Source organism: Heterodontus francisci, chromosome 36 (assembly GCF_036365525.1).
Source record: "Heterodontus francisci isolate sHetFra1 chromosome 36, sHetFra1.hap1, whole genome shotgun sequence".
NCBI lineage: Eukaryota > Metazoa > Chordata > Chondrichthyes > Heterodontiformes > Heterodontidae > Heterodontus > Heterodontus francisci.
In genome coordinates, this window is record NC_090406.1 from 33,189,000 (window position 1) to 33,211,184 (window position 22,185).

The following is a 22,185-nucleotide window of genomic DNA, read 5'->3' on the forward strand; positions in this document are numbered from 1 at the left end:
CTGGTAGAGCAGAGGACCACAGTGAAGTGAAACAATAACAACAGCGACTTACATTTATGTAGCATCCTTAACATAGAAAACATTACAAATTATTTTTTAGAGGAGAAAAAATGGGCAATGAGTAGGACTTGAAGTAGCAGATGTGACCCAAAGCCTGAGGATATAGGAAGACCTTCTAGGACAATGTGTCTGGAGTTCGACAGGAACAAGAGAAGGAGCACTCACCATGGTAGCAACAAGAAAAGTTTAAGGTGGAGAGAAAAAGGTTGGAACTGCCATCTGTCAAGCTCTCATATGCTTCGATTACAAATTATACGCCACTCAGTGCCTAGCAAAATACACAACAAACCACAACCTGAGGTGCTTAATCCAAAATAAAATACTACATTGAAAGGTCTTTGATCTAAAATGTTAGTTTTGTTTCTGTCTTCACTGATGTTGCCTGACCTGCTGAATATTTCCAGAAATTTCTGTTCTTATCCGAGCGGTTCGATATTGGCCATTGTTTATTCACGGTCGAAATTCCGAATTCATTTTGCATTCATTTCATTTGTTCTTAGCACTGGAGTTTGATAAGTGAGCACTAGCTAAAATTGTGTTCTAAAAAATGACTGCTGGATTAGCAGGAAGAGTGAGGAGCTATTTTTTTAAAAATGAATTATAAACCCATTTAAAAACTGAGTTGAAATATGCTGGAAATACAAAACAGGTCTGTCAGTATTTGGAAAGAAAAAAAGACAAGTTAATGTTTCAGACAGAGACCATTCAATGGCTCTTTAATGACCAGTTCTGAGGAAGGGTTTTTACTCAAAGCGTCAAACTGTCTCTCCTCTTTTCGGATGTTGATGGTATGGGGCCAAACACTGTTAAAAACCTGTTCTGATGAAGGGTCACTGACCTGAAATGTTAACTCTGTTTCTCTCTCCACAGTATTTCCAGCATTTCTTGTTTTTATTTCAGATTTCTAGCATCTGCAGTATTTTACTTTACCTTTCTCCCATTTATTTATTTTATTTTTTATTTAGAGATACAGCACTGAAACAGGCCCTTCGGCCCACCAAGTCTGTGCCAACCATCAACCACCCATCCTACACTAATCCCATCTTCCTACCACATCCCCACCTTCCCCTACCACCGACCTATACTAGGGGCAATTTACCTATCAACCTGCAAGTTTTTGTGGGAGGAAACCGGAGCACCCGGCGAAAACCCACGCGGTCACAGGGAGAACTTGCAAACTCCGCACAGGCAGTACCCAGAATCGAACCCGGGTCGCTGGAGCTGTGAGACTGTGGTGCTAACTACTGCGCCACTGTGCCGCCCATCTCCAATATTTTTTATAACTAATAAATGAAAGTGTTCAAGTTCACAATTTTTTAAAATGCCCCGGTTATTTATCTCCCGGATTGCTTGCAGCAGTGATCTAAAGATTTGCCCTAAACTCCGGGAGACTCCAGGCCAATCCTGGAGAGTTGGCAACCTGCTCTTCCTCTCCCACCCTCAGTTGTTGACGAGTTCTCTATTTTTTGTTTCAGGTCTCCAGCATTCAATGTTATTTTAATTTCTATAATATGAAACAATGTTTATTTCTCTGACGATGATATATTAAGGTAAGTATCGCATGTCAGAGACAGATTAATGAATGAAACGATCACGTGACGACGAGGCATCGGAGAGCGAGACGGTAGTCTACGTCATCACGCAAATGACGGGTGACGTTGATCGTGCGTCAGGACGCGAGCCGGGACCGGAGACGTTGACTGGAGCCGGGCCTAGCATTATAGGCTTCTCGGACTCTCAGTGGCGGCTGAGGGAAGATGAGTGTGGTTTGTTGGGCGATGCTGATGTAGAGTCAGGAACAGCAGCTGTTGGGAACCTATTCAAGTTGGATTGTAGGCCTCGGACCTTCCAGTAGCAGCAGCCCAGGAATGGGGATCGGAATTCGGCAGTTTGAGTTGCCCAGCCTGAGCAACCCCGCCTGGGGCCAGACAGTCACATCCCAATAGGAGCTCACTATTAGCCGGGGCTTTGTTTACTTGTAAGCAGGTTTGGGCTTTCTGCACCCAGAGCTGAGCGGATTTCCTTGGAAGTTTGTACCCTTCCATTTTCACTAGCTCCCCCTCCCCCAGACTTAAAAATCATGCTTAGACTTTATATCACACTTTTCCTGCACAAATAGGAGATAATGAACAGGCAGGAAGGTCTCACTGAGGCTGAAGGTGGTCCCCTAGTCCCTTCAAGCCATTGTATGAATGGGGTTAGGGTGGATGGACAAGAACTGGAATATGATGAAGTAAATGGGGAAACATTTCTGACTGAGGTTAATAAAAATGATTCTCAGGAAAACCTTCATGGCAGCAGGGATACCAATGGAGGGGGTTCGGGGGAAGATTTTTATGTTGATGCACACACAGTGCTTGTGAGTGAAGATGTTAATGAGGAAGACAACTGTGCAGACAATGTGGATTTAGAAAATGCAATGACTGAAGAAGGCAGTGTTACTGTTGGTGCTGTGCACTTGTATCCATCAGACCTAACTGCAGATTCTGAAAACAACTTGATTGAAGATGCTGTGATAGACTTCAGTTCAGGAACTGATAACATAGAGGAGACTTCAAAGCTTCAAGATAATGAGGATGATGATCACTGCCAAATTAAATTGCTTTTGACTCAATTACGCCTTTATGAACGGGGCACCTTGGAAAGAGAACCAAAACTGCCTTTCCAGTTAATGTCAGATGGTTATAGTTTAGAGAGTGGTAGCAAATTCATAACTGATGGAGAGAATGATGACAGCCAGTCATTTGGTATGGTTAACCATCAGGATGTTTTGACTGAGATGAGTCCTGAACCTTTAATGGTGTCTACTGAGAGACCTAGAAGTTTGAGCAGAAATAAAATGGAAGATCTGGTTCATCATGGCAATGAACTGATCCAAGTAAGCTGTTCAGGCTCAATATCTGGTGTAATTGACGAGGTGGTGTGCAGTGATCAGGTTATTGGTGTATTCAATCACGCACCAGCAGGAACTGATGGGAAACACAAATCTTCACGAGACGCTTGCAGTTGGCCAGAAGCTTCATCTGGAAATGAGTTTGGCCAATCTGAGGAAATCATTGAGGGAAAGCTCCAGGACCAGCATACTCCTGATTTCTGTGCAGGCAACAAAGGGGCAATTGAAAATGATTCAAGCTCTCCTGTAGATTGCAGGCTGTTATTAAGGCTGAAGAAAGACTGGAGGAAAGAGGGAGAGGCCTTGTCTTTAGCTGTTAAAGAGTTAAAAGAAGAGGTTGAGTATATTAGCAAATCCTTTCTGCCTGATGATGGTGTTGAGCACATTGATTCGGCGAGTCAAGGCGATTGTGATAAAGAAGGCAATGTCTATGAACATGATAAACGGGTAAGAAAGAAAACTGCTTAGAATACTGCTTAATGACCTCTAATCTAATCCAACTCAGACTAATGAAATATAAGAAGTAAAAGTTGGAAATGCTCAGCAGGTCTGGCAGCATCTGTGGAGAGAGTGTCAGTGAGCGTTTCTGGTCAATGACCTTTCATCAGAATGAAATATAGATCTGTTCTGACTTTGAGTCTGAAAGGAAATAAATTAGGACAGCTTCAGCTCATTGTGTATACAGGTGTAGGTCCATGTTGCAAACTCTCAATAATCTGGTATTAAATTGGCAGACGCACTCTTGAGGCTGAATGTGGTGTGGGAAATGGATTTGTCACTAGTTATGTAGTGGTTCTTTTCGGTGATTGGAGCTGAAATATGGTATTCAGATTGTGTAGAGAAAGCTTCTCTATGCAATGGTTTTAGTACTGCGATTCCTCTGCTGGTCGCTATAACCATACTCTGCCCACTAGTGACCTGAATTAAATGATTACTCAATGTAAATGACATCATGGACAGCCGTTTACCTTTGTGGACAGCAGCCCTTTGTCTCAAACTCCTCATTTATATTATAATGAGGTGTGATTCAATCTTAGTGTATTTATATAATAACTACTTGATTTCTTGTGGTGTTGCTCATAGTGAGTCCTGGATGCTGTATGTCATGGGACGGCTGAGCCATACCTGCGACCTTTCCACTCGCTCTCAGCAGAGTTGCAGGCTAGCTAGAGCATTTCCATTAATGAAAAATCTGCCAGTAGAAACAGCTAGCAACAGAGGGATAAAACAAACTGGTACCCCAGGAATCCACAGTATTGCTTCTGGCAATTCAAATTTTCCTGTGTTAAATTGTTTTGCTTTACTCTGCTGGCAGTGTCAGCCAGTTTTGTGCTTGGTCCAGCAATAATCTGCAAGCAAGGAACCCTGCACTTTTTAGTGAAGAGATATTTAAAGGTGTGAGTTTGCATTTCTGTGTACACATCCATATTTGTTGCACATCTGTAAAAGGGCATCAGGCATGCAAGAGCTACAGAAAATTGTGCAAATATTCAGATGCCCAAACGTACACTTTAATTACATACATAGTATCTACAACACAGGGACAGGCCATTCGGCCCATGCCAGTGCTTATGCTTCAAATGAAACTCCTCTCACCTCACTTCACCTTATCACCATATCCTTCTATTCCTTATTCCCTCATGTACTTTTCTAGATTCCCCTTAAACACAATCTATATTATGTGCCCCAACTATTGCTTATAGGGCTGGGATCAAACTATATATAGGAATTTTGAGGATTAGTGGGACATCTTGCAGACTGCACTACGATATATATGTAGATTAATGCTGGTTCTTTCTTTTAATTTCTTGCAAAGTGAGTCCATATCATTTGCCAAATTGTTATGGGAGGTTGTGGAGTGAGTTTGGGACTCCTGCATTCAAGTAGAAAGTGGAAGGGAGTGAAACAGTGACTCGAAGCACGTGCACCCCATTTGGTGCCTCGACTGAGATTAGCTGATTCTGCTTGGGAAGAACCTTCCGTGTGGCTCAGTTACGCACTGGGCAGGTTATTTACTACTAAGCCATCTGACAGAGTTGATCTTTTTATTGATGTAATAATATAGAAAAAAAAATACATCACTTTTTTTATTAAACCACCTCCAGCAATTGAACAAATTAATTTAAATTTCCCTTGTTATTAAAAGTCTTCATTTTTTTAAAATTTCAGCAAAAGAAGAAATTTTCCTTTCCTGCATTTAAAGAAGGTAAACTGACTCCACTTATGTAATCTTCAAATATCTGTGTGTTTACTGTACGGTGAGTCAGAGTATTGAAAAGAAGAAACACTTTCATTTATATAGTGCCTTTCACAACATCAGGACATCCCAAAGCACTCTGCAGCCAATGAAGTACATTTTTTTGAAGAGTAGTCATTGTTGTAATGGAGGAAACATGGCAACCAATTTGTGCACAACAAGGTCTCACATGCAGGAGCGTGATAATGACCAGATAATTTTTTGAGTGCTGTTAATTGGAAGATAAATATTGGCCACGACACCAGGGAGAACCTCCCTGCTGTTTTTCAAGTAGTGCTTTGGCATATTTTGCACTCACCTGAGGGGCATATGGGACCTCAGTTTAATGTCTCATCCAGTGCTAACGTGAAGTAAATGGACGCAGCCATATGTTATGCATCCAGCTAAGAGCCAAGTTCAATCCTCAGTTGCTCTACTATCATTCAACAAGATACCAAGTCCTTGGTCAATGCTAAATTAGTTGATTTCTGCAGGGCGATGATGGGAGTTCTACAATTTGCCTTAGCATCTCCTGTGTTAGAGCAGGTTGGTTGGGGGTGGGGCGGGTGAAGCCAGGCTTCATGCTCCTAATCATTATCTATTGATCCTGCTGGAAAGTACGTCTGTGCGGATTTCAGTTGAAGACCATTTCAGTTTTGCCTGTAATGGACCCTAAGGTCAGAAAGCCTGGTGGTATTCAGTGGGCTCACACATGAAGAATGGTCATATGGGCAGGTACCAGAAGGCACCAGCATCCATGGAATCCATGCTCAATGCCTTTAGGAGGGCAGGGGGTGGGAGAGGAATGGTTTAAAACACAACGTTCAGTAACTGTGCTCTTGTTGCTTCTTTATCCCTATGAAGTGTTGGGACCCTGCGATTCTGAGGATCTCCTCGATGGAATCCTATTTGCAGCAAGTTACCTTGGATCAACCCAGCTGTTCTCTGACAAAAATCCATCAACCAACGTCCGAATGTCACAAGCACAGGAAGCAGTGGGGAGGATAAAGGTGCTTGTGAAAAGTATTAGTTATTATAATTTTTTGAGCATATTTTCAAATTCTAGCAGTTTGCAGTGTGGTAAACTATTCACTTCAAATATAGTTATAGCAGTACTCAGATGCCCTTGTACTCACTGTGATAACCCTCATAGAGTTATACAGCACAGAAACAGGCCCTTCAGCCCATCGTGTCCGTGCTGACCATCAAGCACCTAACTATTCTAATCCCATTTTCCAGCACTTGGTCCGTAGCCTTGTATGCTGTGGCGTTTCAAGTGCTCATCTAAATACTTAAATGTTGGGAGGGTTCCTGCCTCTACCACCTCTTCAGGCAGTGCATTCCAGATTCCAGCCACCCTCTGGGTGAAAAATGTTTTCCTCAAATCCCCTCTAAACCTCCTGCCCCTTACCTTAAACCTATGCCCCTTGGTTATTGACCCCTCCGCTAAGGGAAAAAGTTTCTTCCTATCTAACCTATCAATTCCCCTCATAATTTTGTATACCTCAATCATATCCCCCCTCAACCTTCTCTGCTCTAAGGAAAACAACCCTAGTGTGGTACTGTGCCAGACAGAACAGGAGGGTCACATGGTTTGGTACTTAACTAGTTCTGTTAGCTGATCTTGGATGTGATGCTACAATTGTCCTCAGTTTCCCTGGGACAGGGAGAGAGGAAAGTTTTTTTTTTAAAGATTCAGGTTTCCAGCTTCTTGCTGCTGTCAAAAGATCCCTGCTGGGAAAACACTATGCACGCGTCAGGTGAGGACATGATTGGGTTTGCTTGTGATGTCCCTCTCGTCGAACAGATTGCTGAAATTCACTGTCTGGGTTCGCATTTGAAGAATGGCTGCTTGGATGAGGTACTGAAGGATTCCTGCTACTTGCTGACTCCTACAAGGAGTAAGCTTCTCCAAAAGAGCAGAGAGGTTTGCAGGAGAGAGTAGTGGGAATACAGATGAAGTAAATACTTTGTGTTTGTTTATTAGGCACCAGAAGGAGAGTCGCAACCAATGACTGCAGTGGATCTGTTCATATCAACACAGCGAATTAAAGTACTGAATGCAGAAACACAGGTAAACGAAGGAGCAGCTATTAAGATATATACCTAGGCTGTTCTATGCATGCTACACTGTCACTGGATTTATTCAGTGTATTGGTATCAAGACAGTTTAGGAAAAATCCCACGTAGTACATTTTAACATGGTACAATACCCTTAATTCTTTACCTCCAATTGTTTCTACCACCATCAGCACAGGTGAGAGACCTGTAACCACCAGTAAAAAAAAGAAAAGACTTGCATTTACATAGTGCCTTTCACAACCTCAGGGTGACCCAAGTGTAGTCGCCTGTGATATAGGAACTGCGACAGCCAATTTGCATACAGCGAGGTCCCACAAACTGCGATGAGATTATGACCAGATTTTCTATTTTAATTGAGGCATAAATATTCACCAGGACACCATGATGAACACCCCTACTCTTCTAAATAGTGCCATGGGATCTTCTATGCTCCTCTGAGAGGGCAGAAGAAGCTTTGGATAAATAACTCATCCGAAAGACTGCACCTCCAATTGTGCAGCATTCTTTCAGTACTGGCTGATACCTAGTGTTGGACAGTTCAAAAAAAAATTCTCCAGTCGCTGCATAAGTTTGGAACACAGTCCATAATTATTTTGCAGGATGTTTTCGCAATTCATGTGGATAGAGTGAAGATTTCAGATGCCTGTTGCTAGACTTATTGAAATCCTAGTGGCAGGGCTGAACAGCTATACATTTAACTGGAAAACATTTGGCATATTTAGCAACTGTTTGCAGGAATGTGTCTTTGGATTATCACAAATTGAATCCTTGTTACTGTAGGAAGCACTGATGGATCACCCTCTACAGACCATTTCGTACATTGCAGATATTGGAACCACAATAGTTTTCATGGCTCGCCGACGACTGCCACGTAAATCCCCAGACCAAGAGACCGGGAGCTCTCCTGCTGGAAAACGAGAGTACAAGATGATATGCCACGTCTTTGAGTCAGAAGATGTAAGTAGCTTTTGTCTTTTCACTATGGCATAGATGTTCAAACAATGGTCCCTGGACTGTAGAGGATCTCCGTCTGAGTCATAAGATTTCTGTATTTGTTGACTTAGTGTATTATTTAGATTGCTTTATATGAGTGAATGTTTTCTGCAGTAATAACACTGTTTTCCTTTGGTTGCCTGTTACTTCTTTGAGGTCAGTATTCAAAGGGCATCCCCAGGAGTGCATTGATTTTGCAAATGCTTCCCCACATAAAAAAGATTGATAACTTCACTGCTGCAAAGTGCCCTGTAAAGAACTTGTGTGTATGCACTTCAGTGTGTGCACTTGTACAAATCTCATTGTGTATGTTCTTCTCAGTTTTAACAGTACACCTCAACATGTTTTTCTTAAACCAATGCTTAGTTTCTGTCTTTGCTTGCAGGCATCACTTATCGCGCAAGCGATAGGCCAAGCTTTCACCGTGGCATATCAGCAGTTTCTGAACGCTAATGGCATCAATTCTGCGGATCTGAGTCCTACTGAATACAATGATTTACTTGACACAGAGCTTTACAACGGGGATCTTGTACACTTTTCCAAGTCAGAGAACTCCAAAGAGGTGAGCATTTGCTGTGAAGTGAGTAGTAACATAGTTTTGCTTGTTTTAAGGTTAAGAGACTGTTTGAAAATATCTGGGATGGGTAACTTTATATTTGCAAAAATAGCTGGTGGACTGATGGTGGAGGGAGGTGGAGGGGGCAGGAAGATCTATCAATATTTGGTGTTCCTTAGGAGTCCCCTTTAGTCTCCAGTGTTAAAAGATTTTTGTTTGCCAGTTTTTCTCCATCTCTCTTAAAGGCATTGACTCGTGATGGTTTATGGTTCCACGATGCAGGCAAACATCTGCACCATGCCGAAATGTGTGTGAGTCTACAGTCTATTGGATAGTGGGATATTGCAGCTGAGACTGACTGACCTGATTCTTTTCTTGCATGCACCTGTTAGCAAGGGTCACTACATTGTGATCAGGAATAAATCCTTAGGCAGACGTATCCCCTTCCCCCGACCCAATCTGTAGATTATGACAGGCTTAGGGCAGTGATAGTGGCCCTACTACTGAAATTGACCATGTTAACAGACTAGGAATGTATCCTAAGACCATTTGGTCTCTTAAGAACATAAGAAATAGGAGCAGGAGTAGACCATACGGCCCCTCGAGCCTGCTCTGCCATTCAGTAAGATTATGGCTGATCATCTGCTTCAGCTCCACGCCTGCCTGCTGCCCATATCTCTTGATTCTCTGATATACCAAAATTCTGTCTACCTCAGCCTTAAATATATTCAATGATAGAGCATCCATAACCTTCTGGGGTAGAGAATTCCAAAGATTCACAACCCTTTGAGTGAAGAAATTTCTTCACATCTCAGTCCTAAATGATTGGCCCCTTATCCTGAGACTGTGCCCCCGAGTTCTAGATTCCCCAGCCAAGAGAACAACTCTCGATGTCTACCCTGTCAAGCCACTTCACAATCTTGTGTGTTTCAAAGAAATCACCTCTCATTCTTCTAAACTCCAGCCAGTATAGGCCCAATTTGCTAAATCTCTCATCACAGGACAACCCTGTCATCCCAGGAACCAATCCAGTGAACTTTCGCTGTGCCGTCTCCAAGGCAGTATAACCTTCCTTAGATATGGGGCCCAAAGCTGCATAATGGCTCAGTATGGCAGTGTCTTTAACCAACTGGGCTGTCCAGGGAGCTGTGAAATGTCCAACATTAAATCTTGGCGTTTTCTTCTAAGACTAGTTTATAAATTGGTGTCAGTGTTGAAGCTTAAATTTAAGCAGTGCATTTATTCGTTATAATGTGCCCTGATATATTTTCAAAAGTAGCGAAGAAGGAGAGGACAACAGAGTGAGCAAGGAAGAGAAGTAATTGTAATTGAATTTGGGAGACGGAGTGGCTAGAAATTGACCCTATAAAAATTTGTTCAACTCTAGGACCCTGGCGATTATGTGTTTATAGATAATGTAACAGAATGCCTACTCTTTAGTGGCTCGAAAGATATCAGATGTTGCTATGAAGGTACACTATGCACTAAAAAACTAAGCAATGGAATCTTCGTGGATTTGAATTGGGTTGTTATCTCTGCTGACTGAAAGTTCAGCACAGAAGAAAGTGGTGTTTGAATGTTAATGGTGGTGATTTTGTAAGCTGCATTTCTGGCACAGCATCGAGCTACAGGGAGCACAGAAGCAGAGATGGGGTGATAATATTGTAACCCTCATTTTCCAACTAACGCTTAATGGCCACCTTACAAAAGTACCCACAATATGTCCTCACCTAATCGCCTGGTACAGTTCTGAGTCCTACAGACCAGAAAATCTCTGGCATGTATTCAGGCATCGGCTGCCAGCTGTGGTGGTATTCGGAGCTGCTACAATTGGCCTCACAAAATCTGGGCTAACCTGAGGAAATAGCAATTTGGATTCTTTAGCCATGGCGGGTGGGGGAGTGGTAGCTGATTTTAAATTAACTTGGGGGGGATAAAAGTAGAAAAAGATGCAACAGAGATCAGAGTCAAACTGACAGTAAGTGGTATTGCTCATGAGAGCTGCTTGTGCGATAGCAACTGACTGCCCTCAAAATATGAGGGGAGAAAAGTGGAATGGAGGTGTAGGGTTGGTTGGTGGGGTGACTGCTGGTTGAAAAGTCTGTGTCCCATCATGGTTTTTTTTGGCCTAATTCTGTGACTTAGCTTGTAAAGCTAAGCATGAGAAGTCATGCCAATTACTGTACTAGAATCTGTGTTGCTACTTTTACTTATTGAACTTCCAATATTTTCACTGTGAGTATGAGTGATTGATGTAGTTCTGATTACTACACAGGTCTGTATTGAAAAAGCAAAGGGAGAGATCCTTGGCCTTGTGATAGTGGAATCGGGCTGGGGCTCTATCCTTCCCACAGTGGTGATAGCCAACCTCATGCACGGTGGACCCACAGAACGGTCGGGAGAGTTGAACATCGGCGACCAGATCATTTCTGTAAATGGCACTAGTTTAGTTGGACTGCCGCTCTCTACCTGCCAGGGCATAATCAAGGTACTGAATTCTTGCAGCTCTGCAGTTTAGGTACAGTTTCATGGGCAGTAATGGTCTTTGTCATAAATTATTGTTGGTCCCTCAGATATAACTTCGAAGTGCATCGATGTAAGCCACTAAATGGAACTTCCCAAGATGTGTCAGTTGGATTTCCTGCTGGCTATGCTATTGAGTCGGTCAGACCAGGAAGGTTTTGGATTCAGTTGAAGCTAGGATGACAGTAGAGCAATAAAATTGATCTTGACACCCTTGCGCTATGGGTGGGCAATGTGCTCCTGATCTACATCTAGTGACCCGTACCAGGAAAAATGGAAAAATTAGGCTCATTTAATGTCCTCCTTGTTCAAATAGCCAAATGGCATTCTATTGTCTAGGCTTGCACATTTTTTATTTAGAGATACAGCACTGAAACAGGCCCTTTGGCCCACCGAGTCTGTGCCAGCCATCAACCACCCATTTATACTAATCCTACATTAATCCCATATTCCTACCACATCCCCTCAATTCCCCTATCACCTACCTACACTAGGGACAATTTACAATGGCCAATTTACCTATCAACCTGCAAGTCTTTGGCTGTGGGAGGAAACCGGAGCACCCGGCGGAAACCCACGCGGTCACAGGGAGAACTTGCAAACTCCGCACAGGCAGTGCCCAGAATTGAACCCGGGTCACTGGAGCTGTGAGGCTGCAGTGCTAACCACTGCGCCACATAAAGAATGGCCAATTGTGTAAGGTACTGGGAGCACATTGGCATGCTGGGATTGTACTCCAAAATTCAGTGTCCTAAGGAGGAACGAAGAGAGAATTGGACAGACAAAATAAAATGGGGGTGAAGGTATCAGATTTTTATTAAATGCTTTATTGGAGATTCCAGATTATTTTTGCATGAAGGAAAAACTGGTATAAAGTGTCAGAATAAGCTGAGGCAGCGTGTCATATTATTCGCTTATCAAAAGCCCTCAACATACTTGTGGTTCGCTTAGTATTTTGCAAGTGAAATTGTTTAGACAAGTGGGTGGAATAAGTATAGCTAGGATACATTTATGCACAAAGGGGTATTAGAATGTGGAATCCATTACCATAAGTGAAGTTGAACCAACCTGGATATTTATGCCAACAACAACATGCATTTATATTCTGAGGGTTGAATGGGATGTCAAGGCTCCAGAGGATCTGGTTCAACCTGAAACAGTGGATGGGGATGGCATCAATGGCATGGGAACAGAGTTTATTGTAGGGCTTAAGACAATAGCTTTGGCCTTTGCTTTGTTTAATTGGGGGAAATTCTGGCTCATCCATGACTGAATGTTGGACAAGCAGTCTGACAGCACTGAGGCAGTGGAATGGTGGAGAGGTAGAACCTGGTGTTTTCAGTGTATATGTGAAAGTTGACTTCATGTCTTCGGATGGTGTTGCCCAGGAATAGCATGTTGAAGAGGAGGGGTCCAAGGAGATGATCAGTTTTAAAACAATCCATCTGATCTGAAGTGGTTTAAAGCTTTGGTACGTCGAATGCAATTTGAGAAGTATGCTTAGCTATTTCACTTCATAGTTTACTATTCAGCTACCTGGAAGGCTCTGTTAGGAGCTGTGTCATACAGCTCAGAAAGTCCAAGAGTTAATTAGATAATCCCAGCAGGAGGGGGTAGTTGGTATGCTACAGTCCTGTGCACCCCTAAATTAGGGAGAGAAAATCAGCCAGAGAGAGGTTCTTGATCACTACAATAATAACATAACTTTTGTGGCTAGGTGTCATACTTCGTTTATAATGCTCCTGTAAAGTGCCTTGGAATGTTTTATTACATTAAGGGTACCATATCAATATAAGTTGTTGCATCTGCTGAGTATTTCCAGCATTTTCTGTTTTTATTTCAGATTTGCAGCATTTCCAGTATCTCTTGTATTAATGACCAGATATAGCTTGGTTCCAGATATAGCTTGGTTGTATTGCCCCCAACAATAAAAAAAAATCCTGCCATACAGTTTCAGCATATGAAGAATGGCTGCTGCACCCATGAAGTTGCACCTCAGCAGTCAATGAGAAATAAATTTTAAAAAGTTATTAGACAAATGATCAATAGTTGTTGTCAGGTGCAGCAGAATCATAGAATGATTACAGCATATATGGAGGCCATTTGGCCTTTCGTGTCTGTGTCAGCTCCCTGCAACAGCAACTTAGCTAGTCCCGCTTCCTTGCACTTTCCCCATAGCCCTGCAAGTTTTTTCTCTTCAGGTGCTTATCCAATTTCCTTTTGAAAGCCTCGATTGAATCTGCCTCCACCACGCACTCAAGGCATTCCAGATCCTAACCACAGGCTACCTTAAAAAAAACCTTTTTCCTCATGTTGCCGTTGGTTCTTTTGCCAATTAGCTTAAATCGGTGTCCTCTGGTTCTCAGCCCTTCCGCCAATGGGAACGGTTCTCTCTGTCTAAATGCCTCATGATTTTGAACACCTCTGTCAAATCTCCTTTCAACCTACTCTCAGAACAACCCCATCTTCTCCAATGTATCCATGCAACTGAAGTCCCTCAACCCTGGAACCATTTTTGTAAATCTTTTCTGCATCCTTTCTAAAGCCTTCACATCTTTCCTAAAGTGCCCAGAATTGGACACACTACCCAATTGAAGCTGAACCAGAGGTTTTTTTAAAGGTTCATCATAAATTCCTTGCTTTTGTGCTCTGTGCCTCAATTTATAAAGCCCAGGATCCCACATGCCTTTTTAACCACTTTCTCAACCTGCACTGCCACCTTCAATGATTTATGCACATATACCTCCAGGTCTGTCTGTTCCTGAACCCCCTTTAGAATTGTGGCCTTTATTTTATACTGCCTCTCTTTGATCTTCCTACCAGAATGGCCCACTTTACACATCTTTTCATTAAATTTCATCTGCCGCGTGTCAGTTCATTCTTCAGCATGTCTAAGTCCTCTTGAAGTTTATCACTATCTTCCTCACAGTTCACAATATTTCCAAGTTTTGTGTCATCTGCAAATTTTGAAACTGTGCCCTGCACACCCAAGTTGAGATCTTTAATATATATCAAGAAAAGCAGTGGTCCTAGTATCGGCCGCTGGGGAACCCCGCTGTATACCTTCCTCCAGTCAGAAAAACAACCATTCATCACTACTGTTTGTTTCCTGTCACTCAGCCAACTTTGTATCCGTGTTGCCATTTTCCCTTTTATTCCTGGGGTGTCAACTTTGCTGGTAGGTCAATTATATGGCACTTTATCAAACACCTTTTGGGAGTGCATAGACACCACATCAATCGTATTACCATCATCATCCATCTCTGTTACCTTATCGAAAAACTCAATCAAGTTCGTTAAACACGATTTGCCTTTAACAAATCCGTGCTGGCTTTCCCTAATTAATCCACACTTGTCCAAGTGACTGTTGATTTTGTCCCTAATTATCATCTCTAACAGTTTTCCCATCACCGAGGTTAAACTGATAGGCCTGTAGTTGCTGGGTTTATCTTTACACCCTTTTTTGAACAAGGGTGTTATCCTTTCCTGTTTATTCAGTATGACTCCTACTGAGGTAAGGAATGGTTAGCACTGTTGAGCATTCCTTGCATGTTTTTTGTGGTAACCTTACTACCAGTGGATTCTTTTTTTTAACGGGGAATCTTTCTTGCTGACATTTAATGTATTGCTTTTAAAGGACTTGAAATACCAGTCTGAAGTGAAGCTCAATATTGTGCGCTGCCCTCCAGTCACCACAGCGATTATCAAACGACCGGATCAGAAGCACCAGCTCGGATTTAGTGTACAGGATGGCATTGTAAGTAAAATATTGTGTACTGTTTTTACACAAGTTACTTTAAGTAGATTTCAACTCTTAACCCCAAGGAAATTTCTAGTCTCCCAGGTCCTGCCATTTTGTAGAAAAAAAATGTCATAGCTCAATGAAACAAGCACAAATGTTACAGCTTTCTACTCATGTCAGAAATCACTATTACTGTAAATTTAACTCCATATCATGAAAATAATTTAAACTAAACTTTTAAATATTTCTTTTTACCCTGTCGCCGTTTGAACGTTTTAACAGCTAAATTTTAATGAACTCTGTTCTAAGCCTTTTTAAAGTTTAATATTATTTATCTGTTTTGTCTGCTGGGTTCCACTGTTGGTGATAGAGCAGGGAACAATGAATAGTGTCCGCCAGCTGAAAACTGGTACCAAACAGAACCAGCGGCCATTGTGGCGCTGGCAACTCCATCATATTTAGTTGGGGTAATTTGTCTATGGCACAGAAAGAATTAAGCTTGATCTTCAATTTACAAATCAAATCTAATTTATCTGCAATATGTGTAACTTAGAATCCATCTGAATTCCCAGAGGAAATACTTGGCATTATCCTTTCTGGCTGCCACATTGATAAGTTGAGATATCTGTGATTATCAATTAACCTAGAGCTTGATTTTCCTTTTGAGTGTTTTGTTAAACCAACATAACTGAATCAGATTATCTCATCATTATCTTATTGCTGTTTGTGTGGCCTTGCTGTGTGGAAATTTCGCTGCTCTGTTTCCTATGTTATAACACTTCAAAAAAAAAAGTTTTAATTGGCTGTAAAGTGATTGGGATGTGATTGTGAAAGATGTTATGTAAATTCCAGTTCCTCTAAAGGGGAAACTCTAAAGGGGTAGGTCCTAGTTATTGCATGTACATGTCCCTGTGTGAATCCTAGGAAGTTGCTTGCTTAAAAAATCTCTGCATGTGTTCAGGCAGTGTTAACTTTTCCTATCACCTGTTTCCTTCCAAACAAATGCATCTGAACAGACTGACAAAGCCTCAGTTTAATGTCTCACCTGAAGGATGGCACCTCTGACAATGCAGACAGTAGAAAAGAGTGCTTTTACTTTTTAAAAAAATCTTGTACCCTTCAAAGTGCCTGATAGGAATGGAACACTTTCCCAGGTCAACAGCTCAGGTAAACACAGGTGAGATGCAGAATAGTGCTCCCTCTCCCTTTCTAATGTCAGCTATTTTATGGTTTCTCTCATTACTAAATCAGGAGTAGGATTATGCTGTTAGTATATACCCATTAGGAGTTGCTTGACACTGTCTAAATTCAATTAATTTAAGACCTTTATAGCAAGTATTGTACATCCTTGCCATTGCCACTTTAGACATCAGATAAATGCTAGGAGTGAGTTACAGGGGCTATAATCTAACCCAGAGATTGAGATCAACGCTGAGATCATCAGAACCTGTAGCTCAGTTCAGTCTTAAACAAGTCACTTGGGATTAAGTTTTAGAAAATGGACCCTTTTTATTCAAAATTTCTGCTAACAGTTGAGTTGCTTGTGTGTGGTGTGTGCTGAGTGCTGAATGATAGATTTAAAAATCATATGGCAATAGGTTTTGCGCTAGATTGACCCTTTGTATGCTGTAAGTTTACTCAGCCAAGTATGCCTTCCCCATGCTGGCTGCTGTTGAGTACATCTCCATTGTGATGTTTGAGGATCAGAGATTAATCATGTGACAGTGTCATTCATGATTCTTGTAGCTTTTGATTGGCCAGTCAGAACATTTTTTGAAAACTTTCAAAGGTGGCAGAGGAAGAAGAAAGATTACCAAAAGGTTTTTAAATTTATTTTTGAGAAATAAGGTGTAGAAAGAGAAACTAGGTTTTCAAAAAAAATGTATCTCAAACACTTTTATAAAAGAAAAAAGGAAAGGAGGAAATAGAGTAAGGGACAGCAAAGTGAATGGAATTGCTGTGTAAAAGTGTTTTTATTTTAAAGGCACTAGGTCTTGATGCAAAATCAGCAACAGTTCAACATCCTAATAAGCTAACAAGTTAATGTAGCTAAATATTCTCTTGACTTCTCGATTCAGATCTACAGCCTAATGAGAGGTGGTATTGCAGAGCGAGGCGGAATCCGTGTAGGACACCGCATCATTGAAATAAATGGACAAAGTGTTGTTGCAACTCCACATGAAAAGATTGTGCAAAGACTGTCAAATGCCACTGGTGAGGTAAGTGGCAAAAATACAGAGCAGGTTATTAAAAAAAAAAACTGTATAATGTCTGAGAAGTACCCTGTTCACCGATAGCTGGCTGGGTGACTGCATGCACAGCCCACTGAGGCAAACAGACCAGATTCCATTTCTAGCCCCTACTGAGCCCAACTGAGTCCGCATTAGGATTGCTACAATTGTCCTTAATGCCCCTGGGTTAGGGGAAGGTCAAAAAGTCTGTCAGGTTTCCTGCTCATGATCACTATCTGGTAGACCAATTACAATGTGCACCCATGTGGATATTGTGTACAGACAGAGTTGATTTAGATTATGATCCCCTTCCACAGTTAAATTACCTGCTACTTGAACAAGGTACCATGGAGTAGCTGATACCTATGGAATTATGCCCTAGAAAAAATCTATAACTGCAGGAGTGGCAGGGAGCCAAAAAGCCTAATAAATTGATAGATAATACACAATCAACTTGTAATTGCTTCTAGGGTGGGTTCCCTGGGACAACAGATAAGAGAAATACATAATAAGCTTGAAATTTGTGTTCATTCCTGTGTCAAGGTTGTACTAAATGTCTACAACCACTGTTTTAGAAGTCTCGATTATCCATCAATGACCAATATTCACCAGAGGACTCCCCATATGATGGATAGTTACACTGCAATAACTCTTATAATGAGGTTTCCATGTACATTATATTCTGCAATTTAATACTAACCATATTTTATTCAGTTTTGGTCTTTGTTTCAAAATATGTTCACACAATCAATATATTAGAAAGTCAGATGTCCGTGAGGGCACTTTTGGGCAATTCTTTTCTATGCTCCTTCCCTCCCTGATGTCTGGTTTATTTCTCCAAGTGGTATTCTGCATCGATGAGCTTGGACTGTGGGTGTGACAGACTATTCATCTTCAGGAAGGCATCACATTCTAGTCCATTCTAATGCACTTGTATTTTTCAGAAGAGGTCACTGATGGCGATCAGGAACATGAACCCTGGCTGGTTCTGCATCCCCTCCACCCCCATCCCTAACAAGGGCACTGAGACCAATTATACAACCCCAGTTGCTGCCCTGGCTCACATTAACGCTGACCAGATCAAACCGTGGCCCTCTGCTCTGTGCTCAATACTGCCTGAGACCGTGCATTATGTTGACATGAAGACGAGAGATTTGGAAATGCTATGAAGTATTTATGCCATGGTAACCATTTTTCTTTTCTAGATACACATAAAGACTATGCCGGCTGCAACATACAGACTGCTAACAGGACAGGAGCAACCAATATACATATAAAGAAAGGATCATCACCACTAGCCAGCTGAAATATTTTGGGATGTACAGCTTCCACATTAACATGGCTTGGTTTGTTGATCCTTGATAGTATTACAGCACCATTCTTAATTGGCATGGTCAAGAGATGACTTTGCACAGCCGTTCTACTCTGCACTAAATTGGCTGCCATTTAGGGGCTAAGCTACAGCAGCACAACAGGCCAGTGTGTGAGGGAGAAATAAATCAACCTCTAGGGCAGGAAGGTCTGCGTGCAACATGTTGGAGACTGCTACTGAGATGCAGCTTGGCACTGTGTATTTCATGGAAAAGAATTCACACAAAGTGTTTGCCGTTCACCAGCACAAACTAATTATCACATGGCATTTGCAAGCAGCTCCATTGTTTTATTTAAGTAGAATCTCACATGAATTAATTTTAGCAATGATAAGGGCATGGCTTGACAACTATTTTAACCAACTGAAGTATTTAAAAATAAGCTAAGAAAAAGCTTGTATTAAACAGACAGGATGTATGCAATCCCAGAGACCATGAAGGTATGACCCTGCCCCTTGTTCTGGAAACTGCTCAGTATTGTTTGTTCAGGGTGCCTTTCCAACCGCCTGGCTTCCTGAGATAAGGACTTTGCTCTGGCCTATACAAAATGCAGTTTACAATTTTATGTATAGATCTTCAAAATTTCAGGGCAAAATTACAAGTGCTAAAATTGGTGCCTCTAAATAAGGAGACAAAAATATCAGCTTGGTGTTTCTGCTGCTGATCACTGTCCAGTGATACTTGCTGGAAAGTGCACATGTAGATGATGAACAAGGACAGGATTGGGCTCAGTGGAATATCCTTCTGACCCTTACTGTCTCACACAAATGCCCACTTTGTTTAGTTGCTGAAGGGCTGCTTGCACTCTTGGAACTGCACCCACAGCCATGGTCAAGACCGATAAACCTGCACTCCAAGAAGGTTCTGCTCCAATGTGACCACTCCTCCCCAATATAAAGTACAGGAGCCTGAATAGTAATGTATGTAATATGTATATTGTCCATACATATACACATAGTTTAGATTTGTACATGCAGGAGAGCTCTATTTAGTTCACATTTTATTCACTTACACCCTGGAATTTGAAGTATGACAGGGAATTTTAAAATAGTGAAGCTTTATCTAACTCTGAGGAAGAAATTGTCTCTTGGAATTTTTCAAAAAATCTATCTACGTGTTCCAAACTTCATAAAAAGACTAGTCGCTATCCAGTGACTCCTGTTAGCAAGTGTGTGAACATCAGGCTGGAGCAGAGTCGGGCATGGCTGTAATGCTCTCCACATTAGCATAGACTGCCAGCACTTACAGTTATGGTCATACATGAAGAATGGCCACTGGCATGATGGCTTGGGGGTCAGAATTAATGCCTGTGTAAGTTAGCCCTGGTATGAGTACTTTTAGTAGAAGAGAAATAGAAAGTAGAGTTTGGTGGAGTGTGTGGTGGGGGGGTGAAGGGGAAATTAATTGCATTGAAAATATTCTGAGGATACCTCACTGACAAATACTTGCCTTTGGTGCCTTGAAAAGCACCATTAAGCTAGCCATATACATGGCATGCTTAGGGTGCTTATTAAGGACTGTAAACTCTGACTTGACCCCAATGCATACAGCAATGCTTATACAGTGTTTCATATTCAGTTACTGTTAACTGTTGAGAAAAAGACTCAGCTGCTAAATGCACCATCTGATGTGTTACAGACCAGAAGGTCCCTGGTTCAGCCATTGCTCTGTGCTGAATTAGCTGATCTCAGCTGAGACGGTTGGTGGGAGAATTGGATCGGGTGATGCAATAATCCCCATCAGTGCCCCTGGGCGAGGGAGAGAAGAATAGTCAACCCAGGGCTCCCGCACCTAATCATTAAATACATAATGTGTGGGCTGTGGGTTAAAAATATTGTCTGTTGGCGGTCACTGTGAGAGGTTCTCAGACCTTTGGAACTTTGGCGCAGTGGTTAGCACCGCAGTCTCTCAGCTCCAGGGACCCGGGTTCAATTCTGGGTACTGCCTGTGCGGAGTTTGCAAGTTCTCCCTGTGACCGCGTGGGTTTTCGCCGGGTGCTCCCGTTTCCTCCCACAGCCAAAGACTTGCAGGTGATAGGTCAATTGGCCGTTGTAAATTGCCCCTAGTGTAGGTAGGTGGTAGGGAATATGGGATTACTGTAGGGTTAGTATAAATGGGTGGTTGTTGGTCGGCACAGACTCGGTGGGCCGACAGGGCCTGTTTCAGTGCTGTATCTCTGAATAAAATAAATAAATATTTCAGCAGGAGTCTGTGTCTTCAGACAAGGGGGAGAGGAAATTGAGGGCAGGGAATCTCTGCAACACTCAGTGCATCCAGAACTATTCTCTAGAGCTATATCCTTGTGCTTATAGTAATTATATCAGAAGTTAATGACTATCACTGCTATGATCAGAGTTTGACCCATGTAGTGTTTAACCATACACCTGCGAGCTGCCTTTTCTGCACAGATCTGCCCTGAATTCTTCCAAAGGAATGTGCTATTGACGAGTGCTATTTAGGTATTTTGAATGAAAACAAGAGATCCTTTTACTCTGGCAGACTGACTTGCATTTTTAAATAATATAATATAGTGCTTCCTTCATGTGGTGCTCATTTACACTTTTCATTGCAATAAATACAGTTGTTGTGGCCTAAGTACATTTCTTGGTTTTTAAAAAAGGGGATGGCACAGGTTTCCACATTTTATTTTCTGTTTGTGCAGCATTTGCTAGAATTCAACTAATCACAAGAGCTTCGGTTGTGTCACTCCATCCTTCCAGAATACCAGCCCTACTGCATTCCAAACTGCAGCATTAGCTGTTTTCTAAATAAGGCCAGTCTCCTGGCCACAATCACACTTCCTATTAGCCTACTGCACCTCTGTGCAAAGACTTTTCTGGCATCTGACCAAAGACAGTCCTTCTCAACCCTGAAGCTGTACCTGGTGCTGGCCTGATATGAGTGAAAATATTGTTCCAGGCTTAACAGAAAGTACCTGAATAAACCGTTGGGTTCATGTTAATGGAATGCGTTTTGGCAGTGAGTAGATTGATGTATGTGTGCAGGGACTGGGTCAGAAAGTGTCAATACTGCATGTTGTGCTTGGGAACAATGTGCTACAATTAATGGTGTGCACACTGGATATTGACTCCATGGGTTGTTGGGGAACCAGAACCTGATCAGTTCACCATTGAAAAATCAAGAGGGAGAATTGTTTAATCTGGGCGTTACGTACAGACACTACGGTACAGATTTAGAAAATGAACTGGATAATGATAGAATGTGCATACCTAAGTCCTTTAACTTAAAGAGATTTTGGAATGTTGTTTTGCTTTTCAAACCACTTTATACCAAGTGACAACTGCAACATTAGAATTGGAAGAGATTGAATAAAATTGATAAGTACATTGGAAAATCCATGGCAAGTATTTGAATTTTGATGCAGTTCATCCTGAAGGAGAACTTATTGTTTTGGGGGGGATTTTATTGGTATCAAATCCTCCCTCTCTATCAACTTGTATTAAACCATTTCTGATGACTTTATTGGTTGGTAGCCTGT

At 41.8% G+C, this 22,185-nt stretch overlaps 1 protein-coding gene across 2 annotated transcripts; it reads left to right on the plus strand.

The window, feature by feature from the left end:
* The first annotated feature begins 1,717 nt into the window (after positions 1-1,717).
* On the plus strand, positions 1,718-22,164 carry LOC137351732 (amyloid-beta A4 precursor protein-binding family A member 1-like). Of its 2 annotated transcripts, XM_068016477.1 has the most exons (10): positions 1,718-3,400; positions 5,123-5,159; positions 6,054-6,199; positions 7,177-7,263; positions 8,052-8,228; positions 8,650-8,826; positions 11,096-11,308; positions 14,981-15,100; positions 17,164-17,304; positions 18,522-22,164. In XM_068016477.1, exons 1-10 carry the CDS (start codon positions 2,186-2,188, stop codon positions 18,591-18,593), a joined length of 2,385 nt encoding a protein of 794 aa, XP_067872578.1. In that variant the 5' UTR covers positions 1,718-2,185; the 3' UTR covers positions 18,594-22,164. The 2 variants fall into 2 exon arrangements, with proteins under 2 accessions (XP_067872578.1, XP_067872579.1); XM_068016478.1 differs by lacking the exons at positions 17,164-17,304; positions 18,522-22,164 and adding an exon at positions 16,102-16,234.
* The last annotated feature ends 21 nt before the right edge of the window (positions 22,165-22,185 follow it).